Source organism: Scomber scombrus, chromosome 17 (assembly GCF_963691925.1).
Source record: "Scomber scombrus chromosome 17, fScoSco1.1, whole genome shotgun sequence".
Classification (NCBI taxonomy): Eukaryota; Metazoa; Chordata; class Actinopteri; order Scombriformes; family Scombridae; genus Scomber; species Scomber scombrus.
Window position 1 is genome coordinate 12,933,973 of NC_084986.1, and position 17,765 is coordinate 12,951,737.

Genomic DNA, 17,765 nt, shown 5'->3' on the forward strand with positions numbered 1-17,765 from the left:
TAGATAGTTACTGAGAAAGCAAGTGTGCGTTTGTGTGTGTGTGTCTGTGTATGTGTAAGTGTGCCGGTGTGCAAGAGGGAGGCAGATTGGCAGACATGCAGTAAAATGCAGGTTGGGATGTCTCCAAAAGACAGGATATTAAGGATATTTGTTTAATAGTCCTGTGTGTGTGTTTGTGTGTGTGTGTGTGTTGCCAAGAACTGTTGCCAAGCAAAGTAATAAAGACATTAATTCTCTTGTTATTAAACACAAGGTGTCAATCGATGGACAATCACACTTCCTTGTGTCTTATCTTATTCATGTCAATATGGTGTTCTAATTTTCCCCTTAACTAAAAGCTGCAGTAAAACAGTTAAGATTTTATCGATTTCTCCAAAACCGGATTAAACAACTACTTTGTCTATTATAACACCACAGGAAGCAAGAACTCCTGTAAAGCAACAATCTAATCTGTAACCTTTATCACTGCTGCTACTAACAGCTGTCGTTGTATAATATATCTGCAGTTTATGTTTGACAGTTATGAAAAACTGAATAACCTCAATGAAATAATTAAGTCTACAGCAATGCTAGCTGTGCAATGTAGCAATGTTTTGAGCTAAATGCTAACATGCTCACAATGACAATGCTAACATGCTAATGTTTCGCAGGTTTAATGTTGCATTCCATTTACCTCGGAAGTTGGAAGTCGGAGCTGGGAGTGACTTCACCCTGAGTTTGTATCATTCCAGTTTAGAAGGCAGAAAACCTAAAAAATTCTAGCCAGGTTAGCCATCGATAGCAATACCAGTTGATAAAAACGCATTTTGCTGTATTTTGTGCATACAAACACCGTAGTAACATGTCCACAGATGGAAGTTGGACAGTGCTGTGTGTATGATTGATTTAATGACACACAAATAAGACAAAACTGCTAATACACAGGATATTACTACAACTTTCACTTTGTTGATGCACAGGGCTACCATCTTGGATTTTGAGGTTGGGGCTGGTGAGGTTTGTCCGACCTACCGAGTTGGAAAGCCGACTTCAGGGGGCATTCTATGTGAAATTTCCAACTGGGAACTCGGTACTACTTCTGAGTACAATTGAAATGCACCATAATCTTTACTATGGTCACCATCTTAGTTCAGTATGTTTGCATGCAAAAATGTATTTGAATTTGTTTTTTGGTCTGATACTAGAGCTGGATGAAAAGTCAGGTGATCACCAATGTCAATAGAATTCATCTTCCAGGGACCCTGAATATCTGTTTCAATTTCATGTAGACCATAACTAAAGCTGTGCTGCTAGCGTGGCTAAAAATCTTGGGAAACAGTCATGGCAATGTAGTAGGATTCGTGTTGTATCATCTTACACTGCTGAAAGGAGAAGAAATCAAGTTGTGGTGATTTCATTGGTGTAAATGATTTGACCTTTATTCAGGACACCTTTACAGACAGAATTAGTGATAGAGTATGAACAAGTGACAGATTGACAGAAAGACAGCTGAAAGAGGTGTTGGTGACAGACTGACAAGTGGAGAGAGAAGAGGTAACAATCACTATCAGAAGGATTCAGCCTAATTAAGAAAAGAAAGTTCAAATGCTTATTGACATGAACAAAAATAGCCAGAATATCATGCACATGGATATTCCCGGAGCAGACTAAAGGTTACAAGAGGCATTGTTGACCGATCACTTCTCTATTTTTATTGTCCGTTCCCCCCGCACATGACTTTTTTCAAACTAATCTTGTCAGTCAACTTTCTACAGCATCATGCTGTGTTTCATTGTGGGGCCTTACCCAAAAATAGACACATTATCAGGCTTAAAATGGCATCATGTTACCCAACAAATTGTTGCTGTGTGAATGCACATCACATATCTGCTGGTAATCTGACAAGACTCTAATGGTGTGACCCTCGCCACATGCATGCATGCATGCACGCACATACACACACACACGTGCTCACCCGCAAAAACTCTTTCCAAAGAACTCCACCTGCTCTTTCCAGTCCTTTCCAACCATTCTCCTTGAAGCTGATTTGGGCCAAATCCTGCTGCTGTGTTGGCTGTGCTCTGCTCTAGCCAGTGAAAGGGAAGATGGGGTTTTGTTCTGGTGCCCAGAAAAGCTTCGGGATCTGACGCGGAAACCTCAGACAGGGAATACAGTGGAACAGAAGAATTCAGTGTGGGACTGACCACACACACACTGTCTCGCTGTCACACAGATGTACAGTCTATGTGTGTATGTGTGGAAGATAAATATGGTGACTCTATCCTGTGAGATCCAGGATATAAGGGATTTGTCTGTACAGGACAGGACAGGATAGGACGAGAAATGCACAAGAGAAAGAAAATGAGCCCAGGTTCACAATGTATGAACATGTGTGCAACATCAAGAGGGGGAAATACAGAGTTAAAGGGAAAGAATGAGATCATGACTGTGTGTGTGTGTGTGTGTGTGTGTGTGTGTGTGTGTGTGTGTGTGTGTGTGTGTGTGTGTGTGTGTGTGTGTGTGTGTGTGTGTGTGTGTGTGTGTGTGTGGTCGCTGTGTCTGTCTGAGTGTGTATGAGAGAGAGAGAGAGAGAGAGAAAGAGAGAGAGAGAGAGAGAGCAGTATTGGCTGCAGTGTCTGACTTTGACCCACACAGGCTGCCAGTAAGCAGGCAGCTGACAGCCTGGCCCAGTGCCATGCGAACCCAACGCCTCGGCAACGTGCAGCTCGCCTCGTACACAGCAGCGTCGTGGAAACAGTAACCAGGCGCGTCTGTTTGACTGAGTCAACAGCAGCCACTGGTGGACAAATCCAGACATTCATTCATTCATAAAACTTACAGAGCAGCAGAATCTGACCACACATGACGGGTACAGATATTAAATCCTGGAAGTATAAACTGCTAAATCATGAAAATATTTTGCATTGACATCATGTGAAGTTTCATCATTGATGAGACAGATGAGTCATTAACTGTGTCCCTTCACAGTTGCAGACATAACACATTTTTGCCTTCATGCACACAAGGTCCCCAACTCCCCAGCTATATACATCTCTTTCATACATACACACAAGCATTGATGCATTCTCGCTCCAGCTGAAACAACAATGTCTCCATACAGCCAGCAGGACATCTTTGGTTGTAACAGCTTATAGGACACAACAGGTCAGAATAACCTTAACCAGGTGTCCAGAGTCCAAACCATAATCAATTTAATCCCACAGTACTTTTGGATTAAAGGAGAGAGTAAATGAGTCTGCAGCAAGCACACTGTCACAACATGCAACAGTAGAAAAGAGTGTGTAATGTAAAGCATGAGTTCAAGTTCAAGACCTTTATTTTTCCCTGAGGGCCAATTGGTTCTCCTACAGTAGCAATAAAAAACAACACAGGGCGACACGCACAAGATAAAAACCACACCTAATAAAAAACACATATCAGTGAGCAGCGAGACAGCGGGAGGAGAAGGTGTCTGGTCTAATGCATGAGCAAGTAAATGTAGGAGGGAAAAGACATCAAGAAAAGCAAGTGTGAGGCAACAACAGAGAAGTAATAGCTTGCAGACTTTCCATGTTTGCTTAAAGACACACTCCAGACATTTAAAATGCACCTTGTTAAAAACTTCTTCTCCTTGTTGAAAACCCATAATCTATGAGTGCATATTCTCATACTATCCATTTTCAAAATTCTAACTACACAAGATGTCTATTACTTCTTCAATGAAAAGTCAATTCTCAGCATTTGTGTATGTTTCATACAGAATCACGATTGGCTCTAAACTAGTGATGTCACAAATTATGTTCATATGCCCACCCCTGAAACTCACATTTTTATCACTGAGTACAGAGAAACTTTCCTCCTCCTCCAGTGTCAAACTGTGCACACATACATCATTCTGCACAGTAAAGCTTAAACCTCTTGAAGTAAAGTATGCATTTTTGAGAGGAGGGGCACTCTAAAATAAAACCTGGATGTCCAGTCTGAACCATTGGGGGAAATCTCCACTGACAGGAAATGATAAATCAGTGCTTAATTACACTATTAACATTTCAGCAGTGTTGCAAGTGAAACGAGCAGGCTGGTCCAGGCTTTCTGTCTCACCTGCACTTTACTCAAAATGGAGCAACTAGATAAAGCAGTATTGTGGCATGCTCAAACAAGTATTGCAATTATCCATTTTGCCCTTCTTATAAAAAATGTTATAATATATGTATCTTAAAACAGCAAATGTAGCAAGAAAAAAAGGTAAAAATCAAACTGTTGTGACTACACTTTATACAGAGCTAAATTTACACAATTTGTACTGTTTCCGGTGACTGAAAAATCAACTATGATGCTCCAGCATGTTCATTTATTACATCACATAAATAATGCAGTACCTTAATCTTATAAAAATTCAAACTAAAAAGATTGTCCTGCTAAAAGCTAACTAGCCTAGCTTAGCTTGTCTGTAGATACTGCAAATTAAAAATATGCTTTGCTTCAGATTCTAACATATAGTGCAGCATCGAAATGGATTTTTATTATCATTATTCCTATTTTATGTAAAACCTGTAATGACAATGGTTTATAATTATCCAGAAAAGACATGCAAGTAAGGTTTTTATAATATGCAGTCAGAAGTTTGGACACATCCTCCTATTCACTTGAATGGGAAAGTGTGTCCAAACTTTTGCCTGATACTGTATATCTAACTGCCTTTGCCAAACAGTCTTCTGTTATTTAAGGGTATATAACAGTATTTAATCAATGGTTTGAGGTGTCGAACAGGATGAAGACAATACAGTACATACAGATGGGTGAGATAACATTGAACACTTTATCTGCAATGTAGCAGACTTTGGGATAGTGACGTTATGAGTCAGCAATCAGCCATGCAAATTGGCAGCACCAGAGGAACGATTTCACTAGGATGAGCTGCAGAGCACAGTGCCAGTATGTGTGTGTCTGTGCATGTAGCTAAATGAACAGATTTCAAGATTCAAATGTATTCATTATTTAATGTTGTTAAATACAAAACTGCAACTATTGTGGCATGCACAGCCAGAAATGAAAATGTTACCGTTGCAGACACAAGAGATTGAGGCACAGCTCAATTACTTGTCTTTTTCTGTGGCAGCTCCTTAGAGGTTTTGAGTGCACTTGGCCTCTTTTGAGACCATGCATATATACTGACCTATATGCAAAGTCCTGTCTGCATCTTGAGGGCAGCCACAAGAGGCTGAACCCCCCACCCACTTCATTTGGGTTAAATTTTAGAGGTGCAAGGCAGAGAGTGTGACTAGCAGCGTGACCACAGCACATGTGTTGGGTGAATGAAAGGGGGTCAACAGAATTGAATCAGTAGTGCTGGTGTTGGTGGTGGGGGGGGGGTACAAAGATGAGAGTGGCAACTGCGCCTCTGCAGCTGTGGGCCTACGTGAGCATCGGCAGGAACGCTGTCTCTCCTTGTCTCACCCCCCTCCCTTACCCGTTCCGTTGCTCTCTCTCATCTCTCACAGCCCCCCCCCCCCCCCCCCCCCCCCCCCACTTTACTCATTTGCACCTTCTAATAGACTTTTGACAGCCCCTTCTTTTCCTCCTTTGCCCAAATCCTTGTTGCACTGTTCTCTCTTTCTCTCTATCACAACTCCCTCGCTTCTCTCCCACGTCATGTTCCCAAACAGCGGGGACCTTGACAGTGAGAGATGTGTCGTGTTCAGCCAGCCAATGGATATCTGAGCTGACTGAAAGGGAAAGAAAGGAAGGCTAAGATCCTCTTTCCCACACATGCACACACAGACACAGCAGATCTGGCCTGAAATGACCTAGAAGGTGGGTGTGTGTGTGTGTGTGTGTGTGTGTGTGTGTGTGTGTGTGTGTGTGTGTGTGTGTGTGTGTGTGTGTGTGTGTGTGTGTCACTCACTGCAAGTTTACTCCTGTCATACGTACGCACATGTAGTAGCATGAATGCCAATGCACACACTCATGTGACCACTCCTGTATCTTGAGACTGTGTGCAGACGAAGGGCTTTGAGGCCAAGGTCAGAGGTGATACTATGCACAACATTCAGCAGAATGAGACTAGAAGAAGGAGGAGTTGAGGCAGGAATAAAGATGAGACAGAATGAATACAATGGATTAGTTAGGGAATGAAGGACAAAGTATACATTGTATAAAAGGAGTTTATATAATGTTGTACAAGTGTAATAACTGAAAGAGGGTACTGGACAAGACTAAATCATAACAAAGAGATAAAGAGCCAAGTCGAATGAACTGACTTGTCCTTGTGCTGGTCAGCAGGTGCATTTTTTGGCAGTGGATTGACTGGAAGGCACATGTTGTCACGTCCGTACAGCCTGAAGAGCATGACTGACCTCTACTGGCTGATTATGGATGTGCGCCTGTGTTTCTGTTTGCTAATTTATTCTGTTTACCTTTCCCTGTGTTTATTTTCTGTAGTCAGTGCAAACAAATCTGTGAGTCAGGTTCCTATTCATGCTGTGTACAGTATCTTAATTGGAAAATTACAGTATTAAACCGTTTAAATAGCATCACGTTATCAACAATCTGTCGCTGGATGAATGTAGATTAGCCTAGTTGTTGTTTTAAATATGCAGTGCAAATGAGTTTAGTTTTAAAACTTAACAGCAGCATGAGTTGAGACATACTTCAACAAGCAATAGGGAAGTGAAAGCTAAAAAGGGACTAAATGCCTCTCACCATTTCAAGAAGAGCTGAACCTAAATGGTTCAGGAAGTTGAACAGAAACCATGTTCTAAATGTTTCATACCATGATGAAGCAAAACATGAAATCCTTGCTTATATTACTGCACAATTATTGATTCAAGGCTGTTAAATGATGTGAAGTTGAAATAATAACCCATTACTTATTACATGTGTCATCTACTTACTTATGAAATCTCTTGCCACACACACACAATTTTCTACTGCAGTGCATTCACGTTTGTGTTTGTATGAGCCTCAGCTATCCCTTAAGTTGACTGAACAGGATCCTTTAATGTAATTGAGACTGAGCTGCTTTTGAGTTAAGGTCAATCAAATCAAACTTGTATGTGTCCATAGATGGTGTGTGTACATTGATTTTAAAAAGACGTCTTAATGGAAAAAAGACATTTCATGGAAGTATTTTTAGTCTGATGAGCAAATTCTAGATCAAGATGGTCCATGTATATGTAAAGAATTTCAAATAAACTCAAAAATCAGTCATTACATGATTGAAATTAGAAATGCATTGTTTAATTTAATAAGAAATAACCAATAATTCACAAAATTGTCATAAAAATCTAAAACAAATTACTAAAACGCTTAACTGTCAAATGAACAAAAATCCAAATGTAAACCTTATTCATTCAAACATGGCAGTAATCATCCTTTTTCATTTGTACATTTTTCAAGAACAGATTATCCTGCTTCCTTATCAGAGGGAATGAAAGTTTGAATAATAAAGTCTTTCAACTTTGGCAATCATAAAACCATTCAGCAGCTCAGTACAAAACCACTTTAGATGGGCACCAAATCATCACTTTTCTCATTCGGATATTAAAAGTGTTAAAAGTTATTAAAAGTTTCGGAGCCATTTGATTGATCCTCTGAGAGGAGGTTCACAGAGACTTCAAGTGATACACAAAAAAATACAGATGCAAACGTCTGTCCCTGAGCTCACATTGATTTGTTTCTTGCAATGGATATTGCCATTCACTTAATATAACCGTATTTAGCGCCACCCATTGGCAGTAAGTCCTTTGAACACCTGACAATGATCATCAAGACTCTTGGTTAGCACTGCTAAATGGTGGTTATTAGATGATAAAGTTAAATCATGGAGCCCATCAAAGGAAGACGGGAGGGATGGCGTTTTCATGGTCATTGTAGACAGATCCCTGGAGTCTGCCACCTTTATAGAACTGGCGGAGGCTCTGTTTGGCGGGTGCAGAGACATACCACATGACCACCCCTGTGGGGTTCACTGACACCACAAAGGTAGTGGAGTCTTTCAGCATCATGGGCTTCTCCGTGAAGATGTCAAAGATCTGAGGGACAATAAAAGAGAAAATAAGTGAGTGATTCTCCTGCTATGTTCGTATTTGTTGCAATTAATACAAATAATTGACCTTGTAGCTGCCGGTGGTGTAGTTTAGTTTGCTGAGAGAAGTTTGGTAGCGGTAGGGCATGTCAGTGCGACGACTGAAGAAAACTAAGGCACTGGTATTGCTTGACAGGGGACGCAAAAACACCTCAATGCCGCTCTTCTCCTGGCAGGAAGAAAAGGACCAAAAAATTGTAAATAAAGCTACAAGCAATGAGAAGAAATGTGAACAGGAGGATAGAAAGATAGAAACAATCTGTGAGATCAGTGCAAAAGTGGGTCACCTTTATGATGCGTCTTCCCTGGATACCCATGGGGTCCTGGTTGATGCTGATGGCCATTTTGTTTTGCAGGATACTGCGGGCCCCGCTGCTGATGGTGCGCAGGTCATTGGACATGAAAAGAGGAGCAGCCATAATCGCCCACAGAGCCATCTGAGAACGAGACTGGTCCATGCTGAGGCCAAAGTCACCAAGAACCAGCTGTGTGGGTCAAAAATCACACAATCATAAAATCAATAAATATCAAACAGAGGAATCAAAGTATAAAGATTAAGACAAAAAAAGGAAAGAAGGTACAAAACGGGTTGCTGTAATACTTGAGGGTCCTAACAAGGAACTCAGCCTTCAGTAAATGTCAGGTTACCATGTTATCATGGCCATATACTTGAAAATACTTGAGAGGTTCCTATAGAGACATTAAGGCCTTCTTCAATAACTTGTAATACTAATACTTCCTGATCTTACTGATTGACCATATAGTTAATATTGAAAAATTGTGTCCATTATTATATCTGTAAACAGACCATATCTGGGTCATTCCATCTTCCAGGTCCAGCTGCAGGCCCCAGGATATCCTGGTTTTCAAAGAACCAATCTGCAATGTTCAGTATGCTGTCCCAAGAGTCCTGAATGTCACCATAGTTACGCCACAGGTTGCAGATCTCCCCCAACTGAGTGTAATTGACCTGGAAACATAAAGCATATTTCACATGATGAAACAATAAAAAATGACAATTGTAATGCAATATGTAAAAACAGTGAGGCCTAAAGCTTCAGGTGGATTATAAAAATTCAAGATTTTGTGATTATACCTTAGGTGGCAGGCCACCCTGGTAGGCGGGCCAGCTGCAGGAGTAGCCAATGGGACGGCCCGTGGCATTTAAAGCCTTAGACATTCGAGGGTATCCTGTGCAAGAAGAGGAGAAGAAGCAAACAAGATCAAATCAGCAGCTTTTCCATAACCACAATGTAAAAGTCATCTCTTTGATCCTTACCTTGCTCTTGCTCTGTGGCGTTAGAATAACAGCCATCAAATTTTAACATATCCACCTCCCAGTCAGCAAAGGTCTGAGCATCTATCTCAATCTTGTCAAGTGTGGTGCCAGGGTAGCCCCCACAGGTATGTGTTCCCATGTCTCCGTAGATGCCCAGCTTGAGACCCCTGTCATGCATGTAGCGTGCAAGCTTTCGGATTCCTCCTGGGAATCTGAGAAGGAGGGAGTAAAGCACAATTATAATGTTATACCACACATTTCATGAAATATACTTATTAGGGACAAGGTTTTAAGTTCAACAAAAGGTAAGGCAAGCAATTTCAAATCATCACCTGTGAAGAACAACGTTTGTTTTTTTGTCAAATATAATATGCAGTTGAGAGATCAGTCTAAATGGATCCAGTGAAATGGTTACTTTCTGTATAAAGTTGGAGGTTATGGAGATTAGCATGAAATAATGCAAATACAAGCAATAAAATCCTAACAAGAAATAAAAGAAAGTGAAGCTCTAAGCCAAAAAAGTTTTCAGCTCATTTACGTCTGATAATAATCACAGTGTGAATTTTGTATTGTTTGTGTGTGTGACAATATTTGTACATCCTTCTTTTCATTTCCACTTTCCATGTAAGTCAAACGTCACTGTCTTTATTGTATTGATGCTGCAGTTTTAAAGCACACTTTTTTTGTTAGTCATATGATTGCGTGACCGTCACATTGTCACACCGTCAGTAACACGTTTATTGACTTAAAGATAAGTGTTTGCACTAAAGAACAGTAGCTTCTGTGTGTGTATGAGTGGGTGTGGGTGTACCTCTTAGGATCAGGTTGGAGCCGCCCCTGCTTGTCTCTGTCCATGGAGGCCCAGCAGTCGTCTATGTTAACATAAACGTAGCCGAGCTCCCGCCAGCCATCCTCTGATAGCCTATCTGCCATGTCGATGAACAGATTCTCACTGCAGGAAAGAGAGACAGCCCAATGGGAGGCAAATATTTTAAAAAGGGATGGATTTAAATGGAGTCACAGTGGAATTTAAAAGATAAGCACATAAAGAGCACTGTGACTGGCTTTGGTATGTGAAGGTATTTGCTGAGTGTGATGTTTGGTCTAAGATTGCTGCCTAAAGCTCATTGACAAATAACTGTAAAGACACCATGAGGTCAAAAGGAATTTTTTTTTTTACCACTTATAAATGCACATTGTTAAAGTGGCAATTTGTTCACCAAAGGGGTTTTTTTTGGTTTCCAGAGCATCACACCCACCTGAACTAAAAGAGGGTACTTATAGGTATATATAGTAATATAATAGTAGTATTAATGACAATCTTGGAGGATACATACATTAGATACTGTATATTTTTTAAGTTGTGTGCAAAACTAATGGTTTATAGAACTTGCCTGATGCAGTTCTTAGGGTCATGTTCACAGTCAATGTCACAGCGGAACCGTTCCCATGCCAACCAACCCATGGGAGGGGTCCTCATCAGCCCGTTGTCAAGGGCGAAGGTGGCCGCAGAGAGCACCGATGCAAAAACAAGCACCGTCAGATGCATTCCTGCCGAACAGATAATAACAACAACAAAAAAAAACACAATGAAGCAGAATTGTGAATGATATCAAACCTCAGTTGCGTCAACTTTGGCTGAGAAACATGCTGACCTGCTGGGAAAATGTCTCGTTATTGAAAATGTGGTTTATTGAGTAAAGCCAAGACAGTTTAAGTCTTTTACATTCTGACAGTATAATCTACTGAGTGCCAAATCCACCTGAGTCTCAGCTGACTGGGTGTGACCTGGCTGAAAGCATTAACAACCTGCCAGGTGACTTTTCTGGTTATACAGTCTTAAACAATAAACTTTATTGTGTAAAATGACATTGGTGCACTAAAACAGTAAACTTCACTGGGAATGTAATAATTGTGCATAACATTCAATTTAAAAAAAATCAGAACAAACAAAGCATGTATGTATATTTAACTTGAATTTAGAGAAGTGATCAAATATACATGAAATGCCGCCTACATAACGTTAACTTTCAAAAAAATATATTAGTGTGTAATGTATATCAGACAAAATATGCCAATACCGACATCTCTATATGCCAATATCGGAAAATAATATCGGCCGACCAATATTGGTCTGGCTAGACTGAATCAAAACTAAAAATGAAAGAGAACATTAAATTCTTACAACATGATTAATGGAGAGTTTACAATCACTCTTTACATTAAAAAAAACATATCAAAATGCAATGCTAGCCTATGTAAATGTCTAACACTATTGTAGCATTTATTTTGTTTTTAATTTGAAAATTAAACTAATTACAATTTTGAAAATGAAAGTGATTCTTTAAACTAAAATTAAGGGAATAACTAATACATTTTAAAAATCTATCCTTCAAAAACAGTTTGACGGCTTATATCTACTGACATACATTCACATGATTAACCTTTAGAGACACTTACTGAAGTTGTCTGGCCGGTTCTCAGTAACGAGAAGCTGAAGGATGAGAGAAGCTGCAAGAAGACGCGTTTAGACCTCCTGTACTCTCCTGAACTCTCCTCACTCCTCTCTATCCCTTTATAAGACCGGCTCCCTCATTTAAATTACAGTGGTCATAAGATCTCTGATCGGCTGTCATGAAATAAAATAAGGGGCTACTCTAGGGATATAAGGAAGTAAAGTCACATGACACAACGGCCTGTCAGCTGACTACATACGACGCAACCGGAAGGGAATAACCCGAGCCCCATTTTTTTCCTAGGATGGCGAAGTCATGACCCGCCCTACTCTGCCTCTGATTGGCTCGTACTTGTTGCCTTCATTGAGATGAGGAGTGAGATTGGTTTGGATTTTAGTAAGAGTGTCAGGGTCTGAGGTGCTAACAAGCCCGTGACAAGCTTCAGCTTCTGCCTATTTCAGGGGTGGTGAACCATGTGCCATGGAGAGCCATGTGTATGCAGGTTTTCCTTCCAACCAAACACTTCAACAGGTGATTTCACTGATTAACACAGCTTCAGCCACAGAGGTGTGTTAATCAGTGAAATCACCTTTTGAAGTGTCTGGTTGGAAGGAAAACCTGCATACACATAGCTCTCCATGGCACATGGTTCGCCACCCCTGGCCTATTTTCTCAGGTTGAAAAATATCATTCCAAAACTAATTCTATCCAGCAACTTAAAATTGATAATACATATGTGATAACCCCAAGCAAATTGCTACATACTGTTCAAACTTCTAGCAAAAAATATACTTCTCAATATTGTGAAAGTAGCGCATCTGCCTTTTTAGACTATTGAGGTGAATAATATTAATGATGTAGACAGAGATATATGTGATGCTCCTTTGACATTACAAGAAATAATTGATTCCATCAATAGCCTCAAACATAACAAGTCTCCCGGTGAGGATTGAATTACCTCTTCATCATTATTACCTGGTTCAAGTGGCCACAACAAAAGAAAGACACCTGTGTCAATTTATTTTAAACAAATGTAACCAAATTAAAGAGTTAACTATATGCAATAAAGGCTATGGAAATCAGTGGTGTATGTTATGCATGATTGGAGAGAGTGTGTACTAGGTTGTGTGCAAGCAAACTAAAACAAATAGGTGCCTGTAGGGAGAGGCAAGTGAGAGCTGCAGCAGCAAGACAGCTAAGTGTCAGAGAGAGAGCTGGCTGCTGCAGCCAGGCTTTAATAACCTGGAAACACCACAGGCCCTCAGGTGTGTCTGGTTACACTGACGATCACCTGCAGCACAAGAAGAGACAGGTTAATACCAGATCAAACCTCAAGATGACACCAGAGGTCATTCCAACATAGAAAAAAAGTGGTTATTCATCTGTAATATGTGATAAATAAACAACAATTAATTCATTTATTTCATATGCATGGTTTATTCACCAAGAGTATTTTAATTTCTGTTATTATTTATCAGTATGTTACCCCTTTTTTTCTGATTGGTTCTGCCTCCTGTGGATTTAAATATGACATCAAACAGGAAAAGATGGAGTGAAATATTTAAATATTAGAAAAGAGGAAAGAATGGACAGATCATAATCTTAACAGTGGGAATTTGGTTCAAGAATATTTGAAGAAGAGCTACTATAATTATGTAAATATGCTTACAGGGGGATCAAAACACTCAAATAATGAGCATGTAAGAGTGGGTATATATATATATTTAACAGTATTAAGATAATTTCAAACAGGGTTTCAGTATAATCTTCAATTGAGTTTCAACCAATTTAAGTAAAATATGCTCAGATTCTGCAGGACAAAGTGTAAAATCAGGAAAAACAGTTTGAACGGCTATTTTAATTGAAATGTATATAATCTTATTGGATCTACAGCCACTAGGAAAAGATGTTAATTTCTGTTCGATGATGGCACATGTTGGAATAAAGAGAAATAAAGTTGCAGATTAACTTGCACTAAACAAAAATCCTAATGAAATTCTAGAAATTTGTTCTGGGAGATCAGAAACAAATCCCCTAATTCACAGATTAATCACGTTTTGGCAGGAAATGTGGAATAACAACACTAAGGGTAGAGATTATTACAAAATCCAAAAGTATGCCAGAGTCAGAAGTCACTGAGGTATATGTAGGAATTATTTGTTTCTAGGTTATAAATGCAGGTACTTTTTTAATAAGGAGACAGTGAAGAAGTCATGTTACAGTCTGGTACATTAGGGGGCAGCATGTATTTTTAACATTGGTTTGTAATCCACCAGAGAAGAAGAAGAACAGGTGGAGCTTGTGCACTGGTTGGACAGATAGGAGCCATGGCAGCTATGAATCTTGGTAAGATCACATCAGAAACACTCTTACTTCACTTAAATAACACCCATATGTGACTTTAATGCAGCTTCTTTCATGTGTTGGACAGAGTTGTTGTATGGACAGGATCTGAGAGCTGCAGCCATGTCACACACAGTAGTAGCTGCTGTGGTGATATGTAAAAGTGATTATCTAGAAGTTCATCAGTATAGTATAGTATTGGCTTTACTGACAGATTTTGTGTTAGTGAGACATTCTGTTGAAATGTTTGTTGATCTTGCCGTAGCTCAGACATACTTCCTGGTTTAAGTTTCAGCATGAAGCCACTTGAATGGTTTCACTTTCCTCTTAAAGTGACAGGAGCAATTTATAACAGTATGAATAAGTGTATTGAAAATGGTATCAAGTTACTTTAAGGAAAAGAAGCTATTTTACAATTACAAGTACAAGTTCTGCATTCAAAATGGTCTAGCATTTATTGCATTCAGAGGTATTATCAGTAAAATATACTTGAAATACCAACAGTAAAAGTACTCCTAATGCAGAGTGACCCTTTTCAGAACTTTGTTACATATTTTATATTATTATTATTATTATTATTATTATTATTATTATTATTATTATTATTATTATTATTATTATTAATGTATTAACATTATTTTATGGAGATTATATCAACTACTTTAATCTATAACAAGTCATCATCTTTAATATGTTGATCATACTTTTTGTTTGAAAAATCTTAATCAATTAGTGTCAAGTAGTTGGAGTAATTGTAGCTGTAAGATAAAGCAGCAACTATTAGTAAATTAATCAGCTATTTTTATTGTCAATCAATCTTTTTTTAATTAAAAAAATACAAAGTTATCTGGTTCCAGCCTCTCAAATTATAATTATTATCATCATACAAATTGATATTTTATGGTGTCTTAAACCTTTACTGATAGTGTTGACTGTTGAAACAAAACAACACATTTGGTATCGACATTTTAATACACCAAATGTCCAATCAATGAATTAAGAATATAATAAACAGATTAAGTTTAGTTGCAGCTCTAAAGTTAAATGTACTGGAGTAAAAAGTACGGTATTTCTTCATGATATGTAGTGAATAAGAAATATGAAGTAGCAAAGAATTGAAAGAGAAGCACCTAAAAACTATATCTTAGTAAATCTTATTTACTACTAGAACATAAGATCTAAATCTTGCATTTTCACCCCTCTCAGGTGTTTTTGATGCAGTGAGACCATTCCTTTGGAGTGCAGCAGCGGGTTTCGCTTTTGGAGAAGCTGCATTATTTGCAGTTAAACCCACTCTGACTGAAGATGAGGTCCTGCTGTCTGCTGCCACTGTGACCGCTGAGCGAGTTGGTTCTACTGGAGTAGGCGTGATCACCGCATGTCTTGTATTTACCTCCCTGCTCTTATCTCTGGGAAGCGGCTTCCTCCTTGCTGCAATGACGATGAAGCTGTTCAGTAAAGTTGGAGTGAGGGTGCCGTGGTTATCAGAGGTGACAGCAGGAGCCTCTGTCGTGGTGGGCGCAGTCACTACTGGACTGCCAGCTGGAATCCTTCCACCGTGGATCTACATTGCAGCTCAAGGCATTCTGGTCCTTATAGTCTACTCATACTCCAATATTAATGACATGACCAAAGCTTTGTTAATCATCTTCACCACTCTTTTCCTCAGTGTCCTATATGGAAGGTTGGGTGTCATAATTGGATTCTTTGTCACAGGATTCACCATCTCTTTCCTCTTTGCCCTTCGAAAGTTCCTGACAGAGAATGCAACACAGACACCAAAATCTAAAACTGAATGCCGGCTGCTGGAGAGGATATTCTTCTACTCTGTTGTGGTGGGGATTCTGGGATTTTCAGTAGGTCTAGGGGCAGGTGAACCAGGGGAAGGGTCAAAGAAGGAGGTGGTTTCAATGCTGCACTCAGTCCTCTGGGTGGCGTTTCTGTCTGCAGGGCTGCTAGGTGCAGGTCTGGGAACAGTGGCCATGGTCGGGCTGGGGCCAAAGGTGGCTGAAAAGGTTGCTGTGGGGGCTGCTATAATATCATCAGCAGCCTTGAGAGCCATCCTGGAGTCATACTCTTCTCTGGGGGCCCGAAGCTTCACAGGGGGAATGCTAGGAGTGGCTGCAGCTGCAGGGGTGTCACTCGGAGCTGCAAGTGTTTCAGCAAAGCAGGCATTTGGGTCTAGAGAGTCAACATTAGCAGTTTTAGGTTCAGTTGTTTTCGGTGCAGTTTTGGCCACGCGAGGTTTAGCACTGAAAGCAATTCCGCTGGCAACATCAGAACTTATAACAATCGCTCTTGTTGCAGTTGGGGCATTTGTTCTGGGTGCACCAAAGAGCCCGTTTAACACTCAAGTGAATCTACAAAAGGGCCTCCTCAAGGGGCCAGAGCTAATTAAAGGAATTGGCATGGAGACGATCACTGCAGCAGCAGCACCTATTGGCGCAGGGGCACTTGGGGCTGCGGCATTAGCCACCGCAGCTCTGGGGAGTCTGGGGACTGTGGGTGTTGTGGTGGCTATAGTTTTGGCTTTGGGAAGTACTCTGAGCAGCATGACAAGAAAATCACCATCTGCAACACAGGCACACACAGACTGATGGACATCTGAGTGTAGATCTTGTTCTCCTGCTGATTACTAATGTGCCTGAAGACACGGTTGTTGTATGTCTGTGTGCAGACAGTCTTGAATGTAACGTTATTTTGATATGAGCAGATATGAACACATTTTCTTGACAATCAAACATTGTAATTATGTCAAACTTGTATTATTGGGTATATCAGTGTTGATTAAAGAAATGACAAATGTTAATAAATCCTGTGTTGGTATACTTTTGTTTGAGTGAGAGGGAAAAAGTAATAATAAATGGCCTTTTTTTCCTGACATTTTGCAATGTGTCTTTAATGATCCATTTTCCTCACCCTCTCACCATCTTCGCCACATTTCCCAAGACATGACTGCAAGCTGGCAGTTACTTTGGTTTCATCTTAGCAACAGTAACAGAGGATTTGCTGTTTAGAAAAAGGAGGGGGGAGTGGGAGGAGAAAGAAAACAGGGAAAGGAACAGAGAATAATATCAGAGGAGCATCTTAGAATAGATTATGATGTGCAGGTGTGATCATGATTTAAAGGAATGGGGATTTAATCATCAAAATGGGGTGTTTGTCAACAATAAGTTCCTATAACCCTTTCTGAAAGGATAATATGCTCCTTGTAAATGGATATCCACCTGTGGCTCAAGATTGTGATGGTCCACCATGGCAGCAGACTGGACTTCAGCTGCAAGAGGAGACTGCAAGAAGTTTTTTCATCACACGACAGAAGGGTTGTACCAAGACTGTGAGATGTTCTGCCAATGTTCTTTTTTTAAGGAGTTAAATTGCACTTAATTCATATGAAGAAACACGGTAATCGGTAGAGAGAGTTCCCCATGGATAAATTGTGAAACTAGTTGTTGCAACAGCATCTTGGTGTTACTTGGCACCCTGGAACTTTTTTTTATTCATTTTTTTTATTTCGGCACCATGGTAAAAGTTTGACAATGTAATTTCTCCAGTGGTAGTATAGAGATGGGACATATCAATAGTTTTCCGTTGGTTTTGGCATTCAGGGAACTTCAGGAAT

General features: G+C 39.9%; 2 protein-coding genes across 3 annotated transcripts; one reads left to right on the forward strand and one right to left on the reverse strand.

The window, feature by feature from the left end:
* Window positions 1-7,202: 7,202 nt before the first annotated feature.
* LOC133997511 (alpha-N-acetylgalactosaminidase-like) lies at window positions 7,203-12,017 on the reverse strand. Of its 2 annotated transcripts, none has more exons than XM_062437117.1 (9): window positions 11,805-12,017; window positions 10,739-10,895; window positions 10,156-10,296; window positions 9,345-9,556; window positions 9,162-9,256; window positions 8,874-9,035; window positions 8,353-8,550; window positions 8,094-8,234; window positions 7,203-8,012 (listed from the first exon to the last, which is right to left on the reverse strand). In XM_062437117.1, exons 2-9 carry the CDS (start codon window positions 10,891-10,893, stop codon window positions 7,812-7,814), a joined length of 1,305 nt encoding a protein of 434 aa, XP_062293101.1. In that variant the 5' UTR covers window positions 10,894-10,895; window positions 11,805-12,017; the 3' UTR covers window positions 7,203-7,811. The 2 variants fall into 2 exon arrangements, with proteins under 2 accessions (XP_062293101.1, XP_062293102.1); XM_062437118.1 differs by having other exon boundaries at window positions 10,156-10,292; window positions 10,735-10,895.
* A 2,081-nt stretch (window positions 12,018-14,098) lies between these two features.
* LOC133997720 (uncharacterized) lies at window positions 14,099-17,013 on the forward strand. Its single transcript, XM_062437412.1, has 2 exons — window positions 14,099-14,146; window positions 15,350-17,013. Exons 1-2 carry the CDS (start codon window positions 14,128-14,130, stop codon window positions 16,738-16,740), a joined length of 1,410 nt encoding a protein of 469 aa, XP_062293396.1. The 5' UTR covers window positions 14,099-14,127; the 3' UTR covers window positions 16,741-17,013.
* The last annotated feature ends 752 nt before the right edge of the window (window positions 17,014-17,765 follow it).

What these genes read in the sequence shown, in the direction of transcription:
- LOC133997511 (XM_062437117.1), bottom strand. Translation starts at nt 10,893, where the DNA reads ATGCATCTGACGGTGCTTGTTTTTGCATCGGTGCTCTCTGCGGCCACC. An exon ending in AGGGTGGCCTGCCACCTAAG is followed by an intron (nt 9,036 to 9,161) that starts GTATAATCACAA and finishes TTATGTTTCCAG; the next exon opens with GTCAATTACACTCAGTTGGG. An exon ending in ACACCACCGGCAGCTACAAG is followed by an intron (nt 8,013 to 8,093) that starts GTCAATTATTTG and finishes ATTGTCCCTCAG; the next exon opens with ATCTTTGACATCTTCACGGA.